This window comes from Columba livia, chromosome 2 (genome assembly GCF_036013475.1).
Source record: "Columba livia isolate bColLiv1 breed racing homer chromosome 2, bColLiv1.pat.W.v2, whole genome shotgun sequence".
In the NCBI taxonomy this organism is placed as follows: Eukaryota; Metazoa; Chordata; class Aves; order Columbiformes; family Columbidae; genus Columba; species Columba livia.
The window spans coordinates 132012286-132032139 of record NC_088603.1 but is presented as its reverse complement, the minus strand read 5'-3'; the positions used below and the strand labels follow the sequence as shown (position 1 = coordinate 132032139).

Sequence of the window (19854 nt, the reverse complement as noted above, 5' to 3'; positions counted from 1 at the left end):
AGTCAGTCACAACGTGTTCTTGATGAATAAAGTACGTTATCAAGAGCTTCCCTCAATATAAAAGGATGAGCTCTGGAGAAACGCTTCCCTACAGCTATCAGATGACAGAAAATGTGCGTTTTTAACGTAGAGTCTCTTGATTTTGATTAAGTTGTGTTAAAACAAGTGCTGAGTTGGTTGCATGCATTTTAATAATTATAAATACATGAAAGGAATAACAGTTTCTTCAGTGTGCGATTCTCATTCACTTCTTAAGTTTTATTACTTCAAATGAAAGAGGCTGTACAAGCATAAAAAATTTAAACCATTTAAAAAAGTGTAAACCAATTAAAGCGAGGTTGGATTCCTGGTGAGAAGAAAGAACAGCTTTTTGCTGAATTAACTTTAGTTTAGCTTCAGACTTGTTTTTTGCATCAGTATTTTTAAACCAATGATTTTTAATACCTTTTCATGTTTGTTTGAACAACAGAAGGTTTCCAGGGCATCTGTGTTTTCCTTTTCAGTGACTAAGTTTTGCTTCCAGGTAAATGATGAGATTCTTGGCCTTTGAGTAATTTGGTTTAAGCATAAGGGTAGCTTTTAAAGACTTTACTTCCCTCTAATCAAAACTATTTAACTCCTGTCTGGGGATATTTGAAAATAATTGAGGTTTTCAAGGTGTTTTGAATGGATGCCGAACACAGAATTGAGGGGAAAGGAGGGGCTTCCCAGTCTCCCGCTGCAGCCGCCTCCCTCCATCCTGCCTGGGGGCTGATCTCCCACCCCAGAGCCTCTCCTCGTGCATGCCTGCGGCTTCTGGTGGCAGAAGCAAGAATGCAAAAACAACTATTTTGGGTAAGACAGCAGTTCCTCTTGCAGTACCCAGTCTCCAGCAGCAGCCAGTGCCTGGGGAAGCTTTAAGGAGAGGGCAGGAACAGAGCGGTGTCTTTGTTCAGCTCCCCGCAGCTGGTGGCTGCGGGGTCTTGCTGAGCAAGCGCTGGTGTCCTCCTGGTGAATTGCCCTTCGCTCATCTCCCCCGACCCAGGCAAACACTCCTCAAGCTTCTGACAACTGTTTTAGCATCTGCAATAACTAATGACAGAGTAGCACAGTCTGCGTGATAAATGAAGTTACTTGTCCTTAGCTTGTCACACCACTTCTGTTTAACGCCCACTTATTCCTGTAATAGAAGTGACAGAGAACAGTTTTACCCACTCGATGCTTTCCATGGCAGGAGACTCAAATGTATTCCTGGTTAGTTCATTCTTTTTTTGCTGCCGAACAGCCCTAGCTGTTTTTTCCACTGTTCTCTTAACACTTCCAGGTTTACTATATCCATTCTCAGGAGAGATGATGAACACAGGGGCCATGTTTTAAGGCCGTGATTTTGTACAGTAGCATAAAAAAATTTGAATTCAGTTCTCTTTTCTTCACAGTTACCTATGTTCAATTTTATTTGTTACTTTATATCTTGTTCATGCTACTCTGTGAGGTGCTTACACAGCTCTTTGCAAGTAGCTTTATCTTTTACAAATATAAATGGTATTATGAGCAAGTGTTGTAACCCCCCCTATTTATTTTGGGGGGAGAATGTTTCTATACAGATTGCAATATCAGATTCCTGTGGGACTTCACTGATGATTTCCCTTTATTGAGAAAATCAACCGCTTTATTCCTCATTTTATTTCCCATCTTTCCCATTGTATTCATCGATGTGATTATTATCCTTCTTATCCCGTGACAACATAGCATGGTGTTCTGTGTGGGGTGGTTACTTGTTGTGGTTTTGGAAGGGAACTTCTGAAAACCTGGGCATACCATCCAGACCAGACTCTGCAAGTCCAACAAGGTAACTGGTGCCCTGGGCCAGGGGAAGAGGACACCAGAATTTGAGGTAAATCCAACAAGTGGGAAAATGAGGTATGTGAAGACTTAAAAGGACATAAATGGGTTGGTGGTAATCATCGTTAGTGTTCTATAAATATCACAGAATCACAGAATGTTTGGGATTGGAAGGGACCTCAAAAGATCATCTAGTCCAATCCCCTGGCCGGAGCAGGAACACCTAGATGAGGTTACACAGGAATGTGTCCAGGTGGGTTTTGAATGTGTCCAGAGAAGGAGGAGACTCCACAACCCCCCTGGGCAGCCTGTTCCAGTGTTCTGTCACCCTCACCGAGAAGCTGTTCCTTCTCATATTTAAGTGGAACCTCCTGTGTTCCAGTTTAAAAAAATAACCTTTTTCTTGGCACCTGGGCCATTCTTGTCCCCGGTTTGAGCAGTGTTGCATGATACGGGGCTGTTTGGGGAAGCTGGAGAAGCTCGTTCTTTAGAGTAGTCCCTCTGACTCCACTGGAAGTTTGATCATCCTGCCCGTTAGAGGTTGTTGGAAAAGAGAAACCACTTTGTTTAAGCGCTGGCCGCCGTTCCAAGCCAGCCTGACCAAGAGGCCGCCTTCCACAGCATCCCGCTCTGTGCAAGCAAATACGTATCCACAATTTTTAATTTGCTATTAGCTTTTAAGAAGAACTTAGTGTGCTGGTTATTAGAAACTGTCAGTAAGAGATTGAATACCAGCTCTTGTGGTGATATCTCTGTGTGTGGAATTATTTTGAAGGTAACTGTTAAATTAACACTTGGATCAAGTAGAAGGACTCCAGGATGTGGCACAATATAAGCTGTGAAATCAGTGGTGTCGTATCAGTGATATAAATCAATGATGATCACAATAATCGTGATGTAGTAAATAAAAATACGTAGCATTTTTAACAGATACCCAGTTTGAAGTAAATTTACTTTGAGAAACGGAGTACTTAATTGTACAGTGAATCCTTTGCATAAAGTCCAGGTTGTCACGTTCATATTTTCTGTCTGATTAATTCTGAGATTATTTCTGGTTCTGTTATGTCTGTTTTCATTTCATTATAGACACAACTTCATAAAATATTAATAGTAATGGTGCAGGATAAAACCTTTGCATCTGGATCCTTGCTGCCTTATCTCAGCAGTGGGAGTATTCTGGCAATTGTGGTCAACTGCTGCTGCAGAGCCAGCAGATGGAGAACAAGAACGCTGCTCCCGTTCTGTGTAAATATGAAATAAGAAGTTGCTATTGTTTGACAAGGAAGGGAGGTAAAATGGAATTAGCCAGTCAATACCATGTATAGAACATCAGCTTTCAGAAGGTTAAATTTTGGAAACATCCCCTCCAAGATACTGCTTCCCTCCCATGCCCCTCCAAGTCAGTTATTTTCCCCCTTAAAATATTAGATGTACTAAAACTTTCTGTCTGGGTACACTGACAGTTATTACATGTAATGATGTGCAATCTAGCAGTGTGACTAGCTTCTGCCTGAATAGTTTATTTTAGGTTTTTGTGTCCTGCAGCAGACAAAACAAAGTGATTACTGCTGGTAAGAATGCTTTTGTTTTAACCGGGCTTGAAATTGTCACCTGTCATTGGCAAACGAGTGTAGTTACGTGAGCAGTGGTACAGCCTCTCTCTGAAGGCAAACACCTGGACCCGCTGGCATGTAGCAGGTATACCATTTTGTCAATCAGTCATTTCCCTAATGGAGTAGCTTCTGCTCTGGTACTCCTTCTTTCTTGATTTGAAAGTACAACTTTTAGTCGTTTCACAGAAGGTTACCTTGTAGTCAACTTTAATCAGTGCAGAAAGCATTAATTATATAGTGAACTATGTGACACATACTGACAAAAGTATAAAATCTTTCCCCAGTATTCATATCAATACATCAGGTAACTTCTAGAATAAGAAAAAAAATTTACAGTCAAAATTTTGATTCATGAGAAAGGCATCCGTTAATTTAGGTAATAATGAGACTGTTAAAAATTCCCTGATTGGAAACAACTGGTCTACCTGCTTGCTTGGGATTCTCATTTATAACAAGAAAAATCTTTAACTGTTGTTATCAAATCTGAAACTTGTCACACAGTGTTTCAGTAAGTATTTTATGGGCAGTTCATAGAGGAGAACTTACATGTTAGTGTATCCAGGCTCAGCCTCTCATACTTTATAAACTTACTCCCTTAAGGTTTCAGTCACTTTGAATATTAGTTAAGTGCAGTTGGATAATGATCCCAGCTGCACTTTGAAGATTAAAAGCAAAGTTTTCCTCATGTTCTTCTGTAAATTAGTGACAGAGAGGGTTTTATTCTGGGTAGGTCCTGTCTCCTTCACCCATCACTGTGTACACGTGCACATTCCAGCAACGCTGGGACAGGCATGGCCAACATCTGTCACATGCCATCTGCCCTTTGTCTCTCTTTCCTTTTCCCATGGGTAAAGTTTCATATGGAATTTTGTTTTTACAGATTTTAATTTGTATCTCATTTGTTAAGTTTGCTTCCTAGAAGGGAGCCAGAGTTGAAGGAATGCAACTTGTACTTAAAACACAGGGGTGTGCTGTGGGTGGCTCGCACACAGGCAAGCGCTCTTTTTGTGCATGTGAGTGACCTCAGGAACGGCCTGTGTCTTGAAGATTTAAGTTTTGATTTGTGAATAAATAACTTCACATGCTTCAGCCCCTGAAATACCTTTTAAATAGCAGAAATCTGCCAACTACAAGATATTTTTGTATTTCCAAGCTCTGTGTCTTGAAATACCTCTAAGTCCAAGGGACAGTGATCTTGTAGTAAGTCAGTGTGCTGATCAAAGGATGGGTTTGATGTGCTTGTGGTAACCTGTTTTGCCAAGGAACTTGTAGCTATTGTTTCCTCAAGAGTACTTGATGCCTGAAGAAGCGCTGATACTGTTGTTCAAGTGTCTGATAGTCGCCTGTCTCCTGCTTCCCTGACAGATGGAAACGGAGCCTTCGGCTGGTTTGATGCAGTCCTGGAAATTAGCAGGAAAAGGCTGTTCACACAAAAGAGAGGGGAAGGTGGACTCATGTCCTCTCCTCAATTCCCACATCTTGGAGGAGGTCTAACCATTTTGTCATGTAACCGTTTGTACCTTTGGGAAACAGTAAGAAAGCTGTATGTCTGAAAGTAACTTTAGAAAAAGGCTGTAACGCTGCTTGCCTAGTTTAAAGTAATGAAGATGTATTTATTTTTGAGGTCAGGCCAGTATCAATCATGACATTTTTTGCAGTATCTGGTCATGGTTATCACTAATTATTTTAAATTTTATGGGAGACCTTAGTGCAGGTGGGGCTTTGGTACCTGTAATGGAGAAGTTTTATTTCACTGAAACCAATATCGATTCTTCCAGTCAATAAATAAACACACATGTCAAATTTATAAATTTGGATTGAAATCTTCTTAGGCTTGTTCATTATTTCCTTATGCATGCAAGGATTGAACTGGAAGAAACCTGTCAAGTTGTTTAATTGGTGGTGTAAGGATGGGCTTGTGGTACCAAAGGAAAATTTTGGACACATGTGATGAGGATGGATCTGTGCAGTGCATTGGGCTGGACCCTGCGGTGAACTGTAAGCAAAACTGATGAGGCAGTGCTGAGTAACACCGGGATACCGAGTAATTATTTAAACTGTCCTTTAAAAAGTCCTTTTCCAGGGTCTTGGATTCAGAATTAGCTTTCTGTGAACAGTAATCACAGTTGTGTTCTTTTTGATTTTAGAAAATGAGGCTGCTCTGAGGTGCTGTGAGGAGCTCACTGGGATGAGGAACATGGTGACCCAAGTATGGTCGTCTCTGATAAACCATCTCCTTTATTGACCTGCAGACTGAATACTGCTGTCCTCCAGTAAATTTAGTAATTTGAGCCTTTGTGGACAGACCACACCTAGTTGAATCACTGAGTTGTATTTGAATGAATGAATGAATGCCTAATTCAAAGGCATTTTTCAGCATTTCCTTCTCTGTTGGATCTGTTGTCATTTTTTTTTGCTGTGAATTGATATTATATATATGCATTGCATCTCAGTTAAAATATAAAGAAGTTTACTTTCTCTCTGCCTTGTATTTAAAAAAGTTGCACCTTCATATTAAAGGTGGATATTCTGCCACATAGTTATGTTTCAGTGACTAGTTTAGTGTGATTAAAGAAGCTTGCTTTCCCTTTTGCTTTTATTATTGATGTATGTTTCCAATTAATTTTCTTTATTTTCAAGGAAAAAAAAGCTTAATGCTTTTGTTAATTACATAAAAGAATGAACATTGTCAAATACCTGCATGTAATTGGTTTTGAAAATAGCTTTAACTATAAGTTCCGTGCTTCTTGCCCCGCGTGCATGGTGGGCGCAGGTTTTTTGACTGCAGTTTGACTTCAGGACATGGGGTTTCATCTCGACCTGGGCTTGAGCAGCTTTTAAGCATGTGAAAAACAGAGCTGGCGGGCAGCTCTTTTCCACCAGGAGCAGGGATGTGCGTGTGTGAGTGTTGTGCAGCGTGTATCCAGAGTGACAGGGAAAAGGGGAAAAAAAAGGGGAGGGGGGGAAGAAAGGCTGGCTGCAGCCTGCTGAGCAGAAGCAGCTGCCGCTCGCTGTCTTGTGCTGTGAGAGCACCTTTCTGACAGGTTCTCAGGCTCGGCTCCGAGGTCAGCGCGGGATTAGGATGGGAACCCACTTTGCCTCCCCTGACAGCTGCAGTGTTTAGTCACCGCGCGGTGACTTCAGCCCTGTGGCTTCCAAAGAATGTTTAATTAGTTTGCCTACTATAAAAAATTATCTCTAGCAGAGACGCAAACATATGTTGGGATTGGAGAGGACATAGTAGGGGGGCTGGTGCAGGGTGGCATCCAAAATATTATGAATAAATTTTTACATAGGCTGGTACACTTTGATTTTGATCCTGGGATTGTGTGTTTTAGTACTTCAAAAAAAAAAAATTAGCTTATTCAAGATTGAAGTCTGCAGCAAACCAGTGCTGTTGCAGGTTTAATTTTGATGATTTGAGTTGTAATCTGAACTCGGTATCTGGTATTACAATATTTCATATGTTTTGGCACATGGAAGTAAAATTTAAAGTTTTCATAGGTAATAAGCCCAAACTGAAGAGATGCTTTTGTTCTACGTAATCATTTTCATGACATCCCCTGAAATCAACATTTCTTCTTTAATGAAAAAGTGTGCTGGGGTGAACAAGCACGCTGCTGTTCTCTGCCATGGAACAAGAGGTTGGTGGGAACTCGAGGAGCCTTGGGAAGACACAAGCGCTGTTGTGCGAGAAGAGGCAGCCGCGCCGCCAGCGCTCTGAGCACCAGCCAAGCCGAGCCAGTTTGTTACAGATAAAAGCCTTGGATCTCTCCTGCTTTCCCCTGGGACCAGCCGCGTCTCACTGTAAATCGTGATTCCACTGCGCCCTGAAATATTTCCTGAAAACCAAATCATTTTTGGAATAGCTTTTAAGACGGCACAAAATGTATCAGCATCCCCTCCTTTGTTTGTAAGCTTTCTGTAAGGAAACAAACTGTGTTTAAAGGGTAAAAACCATTTCGCGTGCTTTAACGTTTAGCTGCAGGGCTTGCCATGGGAGTGGAAACACAGGAGGTGGAACGTGGCGGCACTTACCGGGTTTCACGGTCACGCAGGAGATGGGACCTGCAGCCACCGCTTCCTCTTGTCCAAACCTCCTGAGGCTGGTGCTCCTGGCCAAGGGCATTTTCCCACCCTGAGATCAGGGAGGAGACCAACCAGAACTTGTTGGCCTGTGGAGTGAGTTGCTGAATATTTAGGTCATACTAGATCAGTAGACAATCCATACAGAAATGTTTGGATTCACTTTCATAGGAACCATAAATACATACGCCTAGCTACTCTGACTTCAAAGCAAATGTGTGTGGGTTTTTTTTCTGTCTTTGCCTCTTTTACCTCTTTTCTGCCTTTCTTATAGTGACTGTTCTTCACAGTATTTTTTTTTCCTCTACCATTTTAATTGTAATGTCCTCGTGTTATGGATAATCTCTATAAAGAATCTTGATCCATATTTTTTTTGTTTAAAATTGTTCTGCATTCTTGTGATCTGTACTATTTAAAATACATCTTGAGTAACCTCATGGTCTGGTTTTCATCATCACTTGTTTTCCCTCCTGCTGGTTTAAGCTCAATTGATTTTTCCTTAAAAATAAGTTTGTAATCTTTTCAGAGTAGGAATGATATAATCTTGCCTGTTTTGTGCATCCCTGTAATAAAATGTCATTTCCTATTTGTGATCTTAGGCTGATATGAAGAGTTGATGACATTATAGGGGAAACAGCTTATTACACATACATATCCTAGTTTGTATGAGTAACCATGAATGTGTCTTTGTACAAGTTGTCATACCAAATTACTAATTTTTGTTGCTGACTTTAGAATCCTCAAGAGGAATGTTGTAAATATCAATGAAATGTTTTGTCAACATCCCACTGCTATAGTAAACTATTATTCCCATTTTATGAAAAAAAAATACAACTTGGAAACTGCAAGGTACCCATGCATACAGACTTTTTTGGCAGGAGTAGGATATAACTGAATTTATTATTTCTGTGTTTTAACCAGGAGACATTATTCTTCCTGGCTGAAATTTGTTGATTCACATGATAATTGAAAAGGACCCTTCTGGTAAATGGCATAAATGTTGCTATGGCTTCCCAGCATCTGTTTTCTGGCAGTCGGACTGCGGCGCAGCTTGGAGCTGGTGAAGCATCGACCTCTGCTTGTGCCAGTCTGCTGAGCTGAGCTGTGCGGTGATGCAGGGCGGCAGCAGGATTCTCCTCCTTCACTTGGTAGCGGGAAGAAAACCTCAACACTGCCTTCTTCTGTAGTGTTTAGCTTCTTATTTTCTTACTTGAGATTTGTAAGAATGAATTAGGAGGGTCAATATTTAATTTGTGTGTTATACTGCATAGAAGTGTGTAGTTACATCCTCATGCCTCAGCCAGTTGCTGGAGTTAAACATTCACTGGTGTTTTGCATAATAGTAACAAATACTGCTGGACGCTAAGGTTGAAAAGCTGTGTATGGTCCTGTAAACAGATCTTTGCTCATGTTTTGGACCAAGGTATATAGAGAATTGCATGTTCTAAAAAGCCTGTAGATTTTTCTGCAATCTCAGTATTTATTGTCCATTGTCTATTGCAATTGTTTAGTGGGCTTTTTGTATTTAAGACTTGATTGTAGGGAAAGATTTCCTGTTAAAACCTTAATGCTTTCATTTCAGAAAAGTAAAAGCTATTGAACTCCTTGAGATATGTAGAAACTCATGGTATCTAGGGAAGGAAAATGGAGAAAGTCAAATTCTTATCCCAAGCTGTGAAACTGCTGCTTGTAGAATATAATGAAAACAAGTTGTATGAAGCAGCATAGTAATTATGCTATGAATAGAGGAGTAGCAGCTTAAGACTGTTATCTTCTCCACAGAGTGCACGTTTCTTGTGTACACTGTTGTCATGGATTTGGTCCATCTCTGCAGTGCATCCGGGAGTATTTTGTTTGATAAGTTTTACTCTCCAGAGTGGCGTATTCTGCTGACAGTCATTTTTTTCAGGAATAGGCAGATGAGGTTTTTTCATTTGTTCTTATTTCTTCCCTATCCTGTACATCTTACAGTTCTGTATACCAGCCATGCTTCCTGTTGTGCCTCAGGTGCTATAGATACGATAGTCCATTACTTGTCTGATAGGAATCAAATGGAGAGTACTTAACAGTGGGATATTCTAGCCATTATTTCTCTAAACCAAACTAAATCAAAGAAAACCCTAAAAAGTGCTAATCTGTCAGTGGTGGTTTGGGTGAATGATGGAACTCATCCTTTTCATACCGCTGGTGTGTGTTGACCGTTACGTTAGGAGTCTGCTCAGAGAATCATAGAATCACAGAATGATTTGGGTTGGAAGGGACCTTCGAACATCATTCAGTTCCAACTCCCCTGCCGTGGGCAAGGACACCTTCCACTAGACCAGGTTGCTCAAAGCTCCATTCAGCCTGGCCTTGAACACTTCCAGGAATGGGGCATCCGCAGCTTCTCTGGGAAACCTGTTCCAGAATCTCACCACCATCATTATAAAAAATTTTTTTTCTTTATGGCCAATCTAAACCCACCCTCTTTCAGTTTAAAACTGTTGCTCCATGTCTGGCCCTGGTAAAAAGTCTCACTTCATCTTTCCTATATAAGCCCCCTTTAAGTACTGAAATGCGGCAATAAGGTCTTCCTGGAGCCTTCTCCAGATAAATAACCCCAACTCTCTCAGCGTTCCTGCATAGGAGAGGTGTTCCGGCCCTCTGACCGTGTTGGTGGCCTCTTTACCTGCTCTTGGAGGTCCATGTATGGCTTGTATTGGGAACCCCAGAGTCTTTGGTACTTTGGGTGGGTTCTCATGAGAGCAGACAAGGAGAATCACCTCCCTTAACCTTTTGGCCACTGCTGATGTTGCCTTTTAGCTTGTGTACCTTGCCATTCCTCTTCTGGTCTAAATCTTTGGGTTTGGTTTTGAAAGTTTTTTGCTTCATTTCCTCAGCTATTTCAGTGTACATTGGCTTTCAACACAACCAATGTATTCCAGAAAGGGGGAAATGCCTCTAGTGTTTTGGGAATCATCAAGAATTTCATTTACCGGAGTCTTGGAGAGGGGACGAGGAAATTCTTGACTAATAGAGCAGTGGAAGATTATGTTATTGGCAGTGAATTGATTTTACCTTTGTGTATAGGATATTGATAAAAGTGCAGCATGTTGCACACCAATGTATTCCCTTGCATTAGAAGTGATGTGTGAATGACAGCAAATTGAGTAAGAAGCATTAGTTATCAACCAGAATTTTATGTATGATTTGGCCCATAATGAGAAGTGTGAGTGGTTTGTTTACCATGTGCTTCAGCTCTGAAACATGAAAACACAGTCCACAGCAGCACAAGGAAGAGCTGTCCTCATAAGTTCACTCAGTTTGATACTAACATTAAAATTTATTTGATATTAAAACAGTGCATTGCAGCCATACATAATGGTACCGGTCATTTAAATGTACATTTTATACAACATATAAGTTATATCCTCAGTTTGGGGGGAAAATAAAAGATGAATGAAAGATATTGAGCCCAAAAAAGCTCACCTGAGCTGCTTTGGTGATGCCTTGTGCTAGTTCTGCCTGGTCTCTCTTCCTGGAGAGATTTTGGTGGGGTTGGGCTTTTCAGCAGAATGAATTGCACTGCATTTGGACAATGGTTACTCATGAGCGTGGTCATCTGCTCACTGACATCTTGTATACAGCTGTTAACGGTGATGTTAGTGCCAGTTATCTGTGCTAAGGATATTCTTGAGCAGAATGTGTGCAAGTGAGTATTAATATTTCCTGTGAAATATGGCATCTTTCAGCAATAGCCCAAAGTATTATACTGTGGTGCCAGCACTGAGCAGAAACCCATCTTCTCTTGTGGGACTTGACCTGAAGAGACTCTTGTCAGGACAATGAACAAGAACATGAACAAGAGGAGCCAGAGTAGCTGATATGATGGGTCACCAAGCAGCCATGGGCTGCTGGGGCAGCTGCCTACAGAGCTCACTTGCTCAGGGACTTTACAGTAAATAGGAATAGAACAGATTACTTCAGGTGGAAGGAACCTCCAATGATATCTATTCCAACTACATGACCACTTCAGGGCTGACCAAATTAAAGCATATTCCTAAGGGTAATGTCAAATGCCTCTTAGACACTGATAGGCTCGGGGCATCGACCACCTCTCTAAGAAGCCTGTTCCAGTGTTTGACCGCCCTGAATTGAGGAAAAATATTTTACAAGTGACTGAAAATGGGGCACAAAGTATCTGCAAAGCTGCTTTGATCACTTTCTTAGTATACCATTTCCAGTATTTCATCCTTAAACTTTGCTAAAAGCCTAAAGAAACTGAAGAAGGTAGTTAGTAATACTATGAGATTTAATTTTCTGTATGTCTTTCATTTGCTTATTTTCTTTAATAATGTATTTGAATAAAAACATAGGACTTCTTTAATAAACTTTTTGATCATTTTTTTTTTTTTGATAGTGCTGTGTGGAATAATCTAAGAAGATATAGACTATTTGTGATGATTTGAAGGTAGACTGTTTCCAGTGTGTATCAGGTATTTCCTTCTTATGGCAACTTCTGAAACGCACAGTTTGTAGAAAGTCAGTATGCAAGTATTGGCTGTTACTGTATTCTGGCAGCAGCTGTAGTAGCTGTTAAATTGCATTTATACCATTGCATAGGCAGTAATTGTGTATGACTAGTTGAGAATAGAAATAGCAATTTCGAGATGGTTGAGCTTGGTTTTTCTTTCTTCATACTTTTGTTCAGAAATGAAGCCAGAATGACAGGATGGTGGGACTTCTCAGCATAAGCTAAATTAAGTCTGGGATGTTCTGGAGAACAGGGGGAGACATGGTGTCGGTACTGCAGAGTACACTGTGGGCCTGAAACAGAGGTACCTGGCTGCACGGGGACCTGCACTGGTTCCCACAGAGGCACTGGAGGTTCTCTGCGCCTGAATCAGAGCTTTCCAACTCAGGAGCATCCCCTTGGTCTCTTGGAAGGAGAACCAAAATTAAGAAGTGGCATAAGAGGAAGAACCTGTGCTGTGCAATGCTCCTCATCCCATCTTCTGCCCCTAGATTTCCCTCCACTTCAGATTCTTGTCCTGTGCTTGGTCCCTCCCTTGTGCCTCATGTACTGAAGTCCACTCCAGTGCAGACCCTGTTCCTGAGACACCTCCATCTATTTTCTAGTTCTCTGCTCTTCTCACTTCTTACCCAGTTCCAACTCGGCATTTGGTCGGTTCTGCCAGCCTTGTAGTTCCCCTTTCCAACAAAGAAGGGCATCTGAAAACCCCTCGTGCCAGTAATTACATACAATTTCTGTACCAGTTTGAGAATATAGCTGGTTATCAGCTGCAGGATATCCATGGAGATTACTTTTTCCAAAAGCAGTATAAGCTGCAAACAGCGTTGATACGCAGTGAAGTACAGACTGCTACCTATGCTGACTGAGGCAGAGCAGGGGAGCCAGGGCATGTTTCTCTGGTATGTCTTGTGTATATGTGCACTCTTTTCTCACGCACAAACATATGTTTGAAAAGCAACTAAAGAGGAAAGATCCTTATAGCTGTTTACAAGGTCTACGTAGCACTCAGAAGATGAAGACTGCTTAAGTTGCCTATCTATGCTTAATTTTAATTGTAAATTTTTCTAAGTCTTTAATATTTTTTAATGTGTAGAATGAATGGTATCTGTGTAATGAACAGCTAGGCCATGCTTTGAGTGGTTTGTAAAGTAGATAGAATTCCATATTTCTTCTTGGCATTGGTATGATATCATTATATTAATATGCTTCACAGTCACAAATTAATTTAATTTTTTCAGGATCCTATGAGCAGAGAGGCATATTTATCCCATATTTAATCCCAGTTCACAAATGGGCAGCTAAGGATCAGAGATTAAGCATGTAAGTATCTATTATAAATTCTGGGAATTACGATTACACAGTTTAAGCCATTCCATCTTCCATTTCTCCTCTGACTTTGATACCCAGCACTCTTCCTGCAGCTGTATGAACCCAGCAGCTGCTTTTGCAATCAGTGCAAGTATTAGATACCGGCCTGTGCCTCCAGCACTTTCCCTTCAGCTGCATAGGCAGGCAGGCAGGCAGCTGCTTTTATGTATTAATATGTGGAGCTGGCATCGGTTATTAAGGCAGCTGCTTGACTGTCCTTACAGCTGGAGGAAGGGTGTTTCCTGCTAGGAACAGCTCATGAGAGTGGAGAGACTTCAAAACAAGGAGGGTATGGCTTGCCTGCTTTTTCATCTCTAAGCTATATTGCTTAGGGCTGTGAAACTGTTTGATTTCATTAGGAAGTGTAAACAATTAATGGAAGTAATTGAGTACATTGAAGTTACCTACCGTTTTTTTTTCTTCTGCATTTTATGAGTTTAGACTGGTGACAAAGTCACCATGTGACTTGATTTGGGCTTTATTAAACACAAATGTTTTTATTGTTTAATTTTAACCAAATGAATTGAAGTTTTGTACTGAATTTAAAATCTTGTAACACTGTCTCTTTTAATTGTACAATTAGTGTTAGGATCTGTTCACAAAAGTTTCAACATTTTTTTTGTGATTTTCCTACACAAAGAGGTAAAATGGAAAGTAGTGAGTGCATGGCCGTTCTTGCTTGTAGCGCTTAGCCGTTTGTTCACAGTACTTCTGTGGGGTTTAAAGACTCAAATGTATTTGAACCTTGAGCTTTTACTTCTGCCCTTATTTAGAGAAAAAGAAGGAGTGCTTGTATTACAGTTTTTACAGCCCTTGACAGATGAAAGCTCTACTCTGCTGTATTTCATCTGGTCATCAACAGCCAGTGGCAGCTTGGTTTTGGAAGGTCTTGCCCATATGAAACTTTGTCCTGTCAAGTTCTCAAGTAATGTAAGGTTTAGAAGAAAAGAAGAATGGGGATTAGTGAAAAGCCTGAAAGTGCTGTGTGTGACATAAAGCCATGCCATCATCAATAAATGACATAAAGCCCACCACTAAGCTACTTCAGACCTTGTGGGTGGTGTTGAATGAAGTAGGAAAACTCTGCAGAGAGCACCAAACTGTTTCTTGAAAGAGGAAGGCAGTGGCGAGCGAGCAAGCACAGCAATATTTAATACTCTGTTGTGAGCGGGCAAAGCAAGCTTCAATGGCGCAGTGCCGTGCACTCGAGTCCCTAGCGAGCTTTCCCACAGGGCTAGTGCCGTAAAAGGGTGTTTGAAGAGTAATTAGGAAAGCGTGAGAGGATCTTGGTATTGATGGGAGTGTGTCCCTCCATGCGAATGGGAGTTCTAAGCACCATAAGCTGCTCCTGCAGCGCAAACAAACACCTCTTGGAAGAACGTGGCGTGCTTTCCTTTGATGTTGCCGGCAGGTTTTGAAGTACGTGTAAGAAAGAGTCTTCCTCTTTTTCACACCCGCCTCCTCACACTGCAGAGTTAAAATTAGTTTCTGTTCTTTCCTGATATTTGCAGTGCGCAAACTGTTTTCTTGTTGTGGTTTTTTTTTTTTGCTATAATGAAAAACTCTTTTCCCTTCAAAACTCTTACGACCAAAAGTTAAGTTTGTCTTTTACTATTTATAGGGGACAATTCAAAGAAACGTTATTATTGAGCGTAATTTCTCCTTTGATGTACAAATGAGGTTCTTTTGATGTGGGACGGTTGCTCCCATAGCAAAGCAACTCTTCAGCGCCGTTCATTATTAGCAAGCAATTGTTAAATGAATGCATCTGGTTATACTGCGTAGGCAAAACCAATTGTGGTGCTACCTAAGCAAACTTGCCTCATATGCCTTGTTTTATATCTCCTATTATTCGTCCTGCTGAAATCTGTTGGAGTTTGAATGCTTGGAATTAAATTATCCATCGTCTTTTTTCCTTGAGTCTGCTGTTTGTTTATTATTTTGATAGTTTCTGTATTGCAGAAATGTTTTCAAGCATTTCTGGAAGCACATTGCTGTGGGTGCTTTTTATGGAGTTATTATCCTGTCCTTCTTCTGGGCAAAACCTTGACATTTGACAAGGGCAGCCTTTGTCAGGGACGTGCCTTGTGCTACTTGCTTGATAATTCATGTGGACTGAGCTAAGATAGGAGGTGTTTGGACACACGTAGAGATTTGATCGGTGCTTCTGGTGAGGATCTTCGAATGCATCAGCTTTTCTGAGCAATGGTCATCTCCGAACAACTCTCCGTTATTTTCAGGATCTCTAGTTTGGCTCTTCTCGCAGCTAAACGCAACTTGGGCTCTGTCAGCAGAAACTCCTGTCCTGCAGCCCCGGGAGGGCGGGTGGTTAGTAGCTTGGAAGAAACAGTGATTTCTAGCTGCCTTCTTGTTTTATTTCTCCTGCACAGAAAAAGAATGATTTGCATTTCACAGTCCCTTGGTCACTCTGCTGGTCATCAGTCTTATGATTAGAGAATCAAGTATCATTTTTTGTGTTGGATAGCAGACAGTTTGCACAGGGTGGTGACTGCTAGTGCCAAGAGAAACAGCTGGTAGTAGTGCTGATCTCCTCAGGGGAAGAAAACTGAAAGCTGAACTGGGATTTAGAAAAGTTAGGCTCTTTTTTTCTGCTCTGTGATGTGCCTCCTATCGCAGTAAAATCAGTGATGTTGAATCAAACTTGAATGTATACCTAAGGGATCGAATTGAGAATATTGGAGAAACTTTATTTTAATCTTTAGCTTTTGAAAGCTTATTTTTGCCACCTTCCTTGTAGCTTTCCTTAATGTCGTAAATACCAGAGTTAACAAAGTAGTATTGTATTTTGTAATTTCTTTTTTGATCATTTCAATATGAAAATAATTTGTGCATATATTCAAAACTTATTTCCAGTAGAGACAGTGATTCAGTCGTATCTGTTGGTCTTTGCTGGAGGAAGAACAAAACAAAGCTGGCTTGGTTTAGGCAATTAGCTTAAACAATTAGCTTAGATACTGGGTAAACAAGTCCAAGTGTTAGGATGGTGAAACTCTGAGAGGGTTTACCTAGGGGCTTCATAGATTTTTCTTAAAAGGAAGTTAGATAAATATTTGTCAGGGTATCCTCTTTTAGTGTAAAAGGTAAGAGTGGAAGTCTCCTCCCACCTTTAAATTTTAAGGCAAGTACACTAGAAAATCCAGTTTTCCAATACAGTAGGAACCAGTAAACACTTCAAAATTCCTGAAATAAGTATTTCTGCATACTGCTTGTAAAATACTGTCTTTTTTCCAGGTTTTTATGTTCCCTTATAAGTGACTCAGATGGATAATACTGATAAAATACTGATAAATACAATCTCAAGTTGACCTGCTTGACTTTTTTTTGTCAATAACCATGAAATAATTAGAAGTGAGATGGGAGGAATTTGGCTGAAATACAGATACAACTATTATCCAGAATTGATTCTGCCACCTCAGTTTCATTTTGTGCGATTTCTTAGCTCTCATTCCTTCCCGTTTGCTCCATAATTGTTGGAAGAAGCTGAGGTGGTCAATCATAGGACCTTATTTCTAAAACAATTTACTAGCAGGCTTTGCTAAACTGTTACTTGATTACATTTTAACTGAAATAATTTTCTTTGTGTGTTAGTTGTGCACATCCATCAGTACTGGGGTTGAATAACATCAATGCAACCAGCACGCTTACTTCTAGGTTTTTAGCGTTCGCTTAACCTGGGATGTGGCTGAGTTGGAGTCCGAAAGGCCGCAACTCCAACGTGCTTAAAACGTTGGTAGATCGATGAGGTGCTGGAATTGTGTCAGCCTTACAGGAGTTAACTTTAAGGCTTTGGTCCCTCAGCATTGTGGTGCGGTGGTAGAACAGCACTGGAAAGATGGACGCTGTGCGTCCTGGTTAAATTTCTGCAGGTGGTGAACAGCCAAGTGGGTACTGAAGATCAATCCTGTAACAACGTGAGCCTGTACCCACCCTCCTGGTGCTCAGCCCTGCTCTGGGCTCTGTGGGTGTTTTATCGCCCAGGTAATCTGAGTTTATTCCCAAGCATAAGAGAAACTGAATTTGACCTGGGTGACTGAATGCCTGGTTTTGCCTTGTATGGTCCTTATTGTTAGAACTAGCACCATCGGCTTCAAAAGTATTTTACTGCAGGCGTAATTGTTTAAAAAGCATAAGTAAATTATTTCAGAGCTGATAAAATACTTTAATGGAATTGGCACATTTATAGGCAAATCATTTATGTGGAGTTTTTTCCTTTTCCCTGTGTGAGAAAACTTTCAGAATGATTCTTTCCACCCCAAGAGGATTACGGGTTGTTTGGACCATCAATACTTTCCTTAAATCTTTTGTGGAGTACAATTAACCTCCCCGTCCTTTTTTTAGAGAGAGTGGTAGAATTTCACCACTCCCCATTTAAAATACAGATAATACATTATTTGGAGAAGTTTGTTTGAAAAGGTGGGTTAAGCTGGAATGAGTCGTCACCCAGGCGCTCTGTGTGCGTGCGTGTATCGGGAACCCGATACTGTGGGAAAGCTGCAAGGCACCTTCTGAGGCGGTGGAAAAGAAATACTGTACTACAATTAGTTTTACTCACAAACAAGAATAGGATTTTGTTATCGTGATTAATTGCACCTTACCATACTGCACCACAAGGTAAGCAATAGCAGGAGCTGAAATTCTTGAACGATAGAGAGAAAGATTAAGCGGTAAAAGGTACGGAAGTAGTCTTGAGATCTTAGTTTTGCTAACAAATATAACCACCAACTCTGACTTCTGAGATGAATGGAAGTGATAAGTTGTTCCCTTTTCAATGACCAAGCTCATTTGGACATTGATTGGGACAAAACCATTCTTTGTTTTATTAATATTACTGAATCTTTAGTACAAAGGTGGCACTTAAGCCAGGGGCTGCTTTTACTGCAAGACTAGTATCTAACATTTCAGGTGCGCTTTTTATTCCAGGCTTATAAACTGTGAATTCTCCATTGGTTTTCATTTGCTTTAATGAAATCGCTCCAGTATGATACAACTGCAAAGCCTGGTGTCTTGTATCCTGTTCTCCATCTAACTGGTTCCCCCTGATCTCATCTCAGGACAAAGAGAGGGAGGGTTTCCATATCATTTTTATGGCCTTGTCTTCTGAAGCCGGCAGGGTCCACACTGCCATTATCTTCAGGTGCTTGCACTGGCCATGTCCCTTGCGCAGCTGCATTTGGAGCTGGGTCAGGGAGCTGATCCAGAAGAAAACTGCCCTTTTCTTGCTTTTCTTAGTCTTCACATGGATCCAGTTCCTGATCTGGTTGGCAGACAGAAAGCTTGCCCCGTCACAAGGACGGCATCAGGAATGGTGAGGTGAGGGGTGAAGGAAGGAGGCTCAGACTGTCCTTTTAGCAGCTCAGGTTTGTGCTGGGTGAGTATGACCAGGTAGTCCTAGCCTTGTGGACTCCAAGATCCCTGCTACATGCAGGGCAGAACAAAAATAAGAACTGAAAATAAGAGCAACCTTCTCCTTCAAGTCTGTTATGAGGCAAAAAGCATAGCTGGTGCATGCACAGACTGCCACAGCTCTCTACAGCACAGCTCCTAGGAGTTTGAGAGTGGTAAGTTAAGCAGTTAAGGTTTTCAGGCAGCTTGGGAAAAGAAAAAGAGAGCGAAAAGTTAAAAATGGAAAACAAGCTGTGTATGACCTGGAGAAGTGTATGGGAGGGTGATGGGTGGATGTACTGGGCTGCTTTGCAGATATTTCCAAACCCGCTCTTTTTCATTCATGTGTGCCACCACCCGAACTGTGCAGTAAGTCACTGGCAGGGTGTATTTAGTTTACTATTCTCAAACAGCTTCAAAACCTATTAAAATACAACTCATTCTTACTTGTCAGATACTGAAGGTGAACATACCAAGCATCTGATTTCAGTTTGCTGTAGAATGTTTTCCTATTTTTATAGAAAGTCATAGTGCATTTTGTAAGTGTTTGAAGTCTTTGGAGTCTTGAAATACTTTTCAGTGCTTTAAGAATATAAGCATAAACATTTGGTAGAATATTTTGCAGATAAAAGAAAAATGGCAGAGGGGGCTTAAGGTCTGTTCCTGTGATTTCGCAGATAATTCGGGGGAACCTTTCAGAGCCGCAGTGCAAATAAATTCTGATTGAACAAGTGAAGACCCTTGCAGAATTACTGCACACAAAGGAGATGTGTACTTATATTTTCGTAAGTAGTGAGCAGTTTGGCAGAAGGGCTTGAAAGTCAGGACTTGGAGGCGCTACAGAGGAACTGCAGTGTTGAATTAAGGAGATTGTGATACAGGGTTTTGATATTTTTTGCGTATCATCAGGGGCTGGGTGTAAAATACACACCAGTGGTAGATGACAGAGAGAAAATGAGATAGCATCTAGCAGCTTCCCTTTTTCACTCCTGTCTTCAGGATGCAGGCCAAGGTGTCTGGTCTTCTAGGAGCTAGTATGAGCATGAACTA

At 41.0% G+C, this 19854-nt stretch overlaps 1 protein-coding gene across 6 annotated transcripts in view; it reads left to right on the top strand.

The window, feature by feature from the left end:
* Positions 1-19854, top strand: part of MRPS28 (mitochondrial ribosomal protein S28) — a 78002-nt gene that overhangs the window by 41496 nt on the left and 16652 nt on the right. For 2 of the 6 annotated variants that reach the window (XR_010470643.1, XR_002408170.2), the window contains one exon: positions 13272-13353. The exons of 2 other annotated variants lie outside the window; for them this stretch is intronic. Coding sequence is in view for 1 of the 4 variants with exons in the window: in XM_065053864.1 (XP_064909936.1) it covers positions 5582-5588 (7 nt within the window). In the remaining 3 variants the exon portion in view is untranslated. Of the gene's footprint in view, positions 1-5581; positions 6041-11919; positions 11996-13271; positions 13354-19854 lie in introns of those variants that run through there. 2 more of the 6 variants (XR_010470642.1, XM_065053864.1) reach the window with 2 other exon arrangements.